The sequence below is a fragment of the Montipora foliosa genome, chromosome 1 (genome assembly GCF_036669935.1).
Source record: "Montipora foliosa isolate CH-2021 chromosome 1, ASM3666993v2, whole genome shotgun sequence".
NCBI lineage: Eukaryota > Metazoa > Cnidaria > Anthozoa > Scleractinia > Acroporidae > Montipora > Montipora foliosa.
Window position 1 is genome coordinate 18312447 of NC_090869.1, and position 3632 is coordinate 18316078.

General features: G+C 39.8%; 1 protein-coding gene across 1 annotated transcript; it reads right to left on the reverse strand.

The window, feature by feature from the left end:
* Window positions 1–2477: 2477 nt before the first annotated feature.
* On the reverse strand, window positions 2478–3329 carry LOC137975682 (neurexin-4-like). Its single transcript, XM_068822839.1, has one exon. It carries the CDS (start codon window positions 3300–3302, stop codon window positions 2679–2681), a length of 624 nt encoding a protein of 207 aa, XP_068678940.1. The 5' UTR covers window positions 3303–3329; the 3' UTR covers window positions 2478–2678.
* Between the last annotated feature and the right edge of the window lie 303 nt (window positions 3330–3632).

The window sequence follows — 3632 nt, forward strand, 5'->3', positions numbered from 1 at the left end:
GAAACATTACACTTTTTTGCCAGCGTCAAAGTTCAAAAGTTTTTTTTAAGTTCATTCAATAAAGTAAACGTGATATAAATGTCTGAGTAATGATTTCCTTTTTTTCTTTTTTTCTTTTTTTTTTTGTATTTCGTTAATGTGTGAAAGTCTGAAAACATTACACTTTTTTGCTAGCGTCAAAGTTCAAAAGTTTTTTTCTAAAGTTGATTCAATAAAGTAAACGTGATATGATTAGTCCAAATTTTTAAAGTTAATTCATAAATTGAATGAACCCTCTTCTTCAAGGAATCGGCCGTCCTTCCCTCTTGAAAAACGTAGTCGGCATCTCTTAAAATAGCTGTCCACTGACCAAAACCGTGCCTATTAATCCCTTGCTTGAGGCAATCGTCCTCGTTTGACGTGAATTTTAACATTCGACGATGATAACCCTGCATTGCTAGGCGATTTGAGGGCGGGGAAACTTTATAGGGGAGCGCGTTATCCGATTGTGTACACTCGACGGCCGCTTTAGAACTAACGTTGCACCGCTGAATCTTGTGTTGACTTTCCCATCTACTTCCGACCCTTTGGTACCCTGCAATTTTTGGAGACACTCGAGAGCTTTAACGGCAACTTCGCGCGATCTCCGCTTCTGATAGTGCACTTTGGCAACGACAGAGCTATGCTTTTGGTCTTCACACAACAATACTTCTCGAATCATCCATTAAGGTCCAGTCTGTCCCGCTCGGAATTCGGAACTCGGAACAATAGGTTCCCACGTGATAAAAGTAAAGTAGAGTAACGATATTTAACGTTGATAAGTCGTAACAGTAATTCGACTAACGAACCTGAGGTCGACGGTGCGCTCGTTTTACTCCCCCCTCTCAATCAATGCACCGCTTTACGGGTATTTAAAGCTACTTAGCTACACGGAAAGGAAAGAAGTCGAAACTAGGATGCGAGAACCGGGAATCGAACTCACGACCTCTTGCACCAAGGCCGCGTACTAACCGACTGTGCCATCCTTTTCCCTGATAGAAAGGAACTCATTTTTAGGAACAACACTTCTCGAATCATCCATTAAGGTCGAATTTGTTCCGCTCGGGATTCGGAACTCGGAACAATTGGTTCCACAAAAAAATCCTGGCCACCGGTTCGAGTTGTCTCATTGCTCGAACGGGGCGAAATGATATGGAGGAATCGGACACAATGGCGTGAGGGACAGTTCCAGCCCACACGTCTTGTAGAGAAAGCTTTTAATTGAAGCCATTCAAATACAGTTGTTAGAATTTCTGTCTTCAGGTAGGTCTTGACCTACCCGAAATCGAAAAACGATGCGGATATTTATTTTGTAAACATGAAAAGCTTGCGTTTGTGAAGGAAGTTTACCTTGTTGAAGCGGGTGATTATGATATTCTTCTCATACTTGCTGACTGCTTTCAAGGTGTCTTGGCCACATCGCAAATAAACCAAATCGTAGCTACTTTTCGTCTTTGGCCAACGAAGCTTGATTAGAAATACAACGCAAACTGCTAAGACAAACATGAGACTAAGCAAGCGCATAACTGAAATAATTTTTTTTATATGTCTCAACATATATCTTCAGAAGTAACCGTTAGCTATTTTTTTTGAAATACGTAACAGTAATTTGAGTAGTCTAATGAGGTAATATTGATATTAACAAAAGGAGATAATACAATGCTTCACATAGTCATACAAAAAACAATGAAAACAAAAGAGAATATAATTATACCCTGCAAATGCATTACCTAATACACATGCACGGTATCTAAGATTTGATTTATTTGCAGTATGGCCAGGAAACGTTGAAAGTAGTCAGCGAGTATAAGAAGAATCTCACCAGCTTCAACAAGGTATCATTGGATATGAACTTCCTTCACAAATGCAAGCTTTTCCATGATTACTCTAAGGTTCTTAATTTTATTTTCTAACTTTTTTTCTTCGTTTCCTTCATTGTAGTAAGCACACTATAAATCATACGATGGTATAGAACTCATGCGCATTCGTAAAATGTATTTTTTTTTAAAAAACTCTGATTGGGGTCTCCGTTCTGGTTCGAACCTTCCTACTTTCGATCCAATGAGTGAGATTAATTTTCTGCATAATTCATTGGTCATAAAATGTCTGTGAATATATGTAAAGAAGAAACTTAGTTGATGACTGCTATTCCAGTATACGTCAAAGCCCTCCCATGTAGCTTCGTGTTGCTTTAGTTTAACATTCAATTGCCAGTAGTGTCGTTGTCCGTTTTTTTCCTCTGGTGTAAAGTTTTAACTTGAACTTGGTCACAACGTTTTACGAATTAATACATCAGCGTCACTTGTTAGTTCTATCGAGTTTTATCTCACTCTAATTTGGACACTGGCCGTACGGGTTCAGATAATGGATAGCGCCATAGAACGGGAGCGAGTGGGAGAACAAGGAAAACCGGTTAGAGAAAACGAGGACCTCGATAGAAATATCATTCACTCTCTAATAAAAGATGTCTTTAGTCCATACGTGTTATTTTTATTTAAACTTGAGAAACCTTTAATCTACCATAAACCAGTAATTAAAAAGAAAAAGAATTGCAGATTGACACTAGCAAATCATTTTATTACTACGGAAGGATGGCATTTTTCATTTTTTCTCAACTGCCCCTGATTTTTCATTGGACCATATAAAATGTCATAATCAAGTTATGCTGTTTCGTAGCATTTCAGTTTTCCCAATGTGTGGTATCCTTCCTCTCCTCTTCCTCCAGTATCTCCAAACCTTAGGTGTTTAACTGGAAGCTTTGTCTTGTCAGTGAGGAGACCGCTGTCTTCACGCCAGACCATGTCATTCTTATCACAGTTACAACCAAAGCGAGAGTCTGCGCATGAGTTGGTCATCCCGCATGCGCACTTGTTATGACCAGATGGTCCACCCCAGTGAGTCATTTTTTCGGAGTCACGTGACACCCACCATCTTTCTTTCGTTTTAATGTGGAAAATCATAGAATCATAACACTCGTACTTGATAAACTGTTCGCAGTTTGAGGAGACTCTGGTGAGCATCGCCAGCTGAGACAGACTCGCTCCGGTATACTGAATGTCACGTGAGTAACAACCAGCTGGTTCACATCCCTCAACATGCGTTCTGTTCTCACTGTCGTGTTTGATGATTGTCACGCCAACTCCATTCTTTTCAGTCATGTTGCAGGTGACTTTAAATGGCGTTAAGTTTCCTTTGCCATCACGGTCGATGACGTATTCTCCACTCTCTGCCGCAGGATCCATTCGTTTCAATTGGCTGCAAGATTTTGCTGAAGAGGATATCATAATAATCAAACTTAGACTTGTCAGACACCCTCGCCCGGCAACTTCGTGATTTTTATTCAGTAAGGTCAAACAACACAAATGGGCTCATGGGGGCATTTGACGAGTAACTTCACCCAATGCAGATTTGCAGTTTCAATGAACAAGGTGTGCGTAATTGCGAGCCCCAATAGATGGATACTGTTCGCATGAACAACGTACAACTGTGATGGAAATTTCTTTAATTAGCTTATGTCCGCCTCGAGCACTTACACTTCAAAGTTTGGATATTTGCAAAGTAAGTAAGTAAGTAGGTAAGTAAAACACTTGTAAGGGAAAAAGTAACACAGCATA

Bases quoted from the DNA above. Each gene is read 5' to 3' on its own strand.
- LOC137975682 (XM_068822839.1), bottom strand. From the start codon at position 3,302: ATGATATCCTCTTCAGCAAAATCTTGCAGCCAATTGAAACGAATGGAT.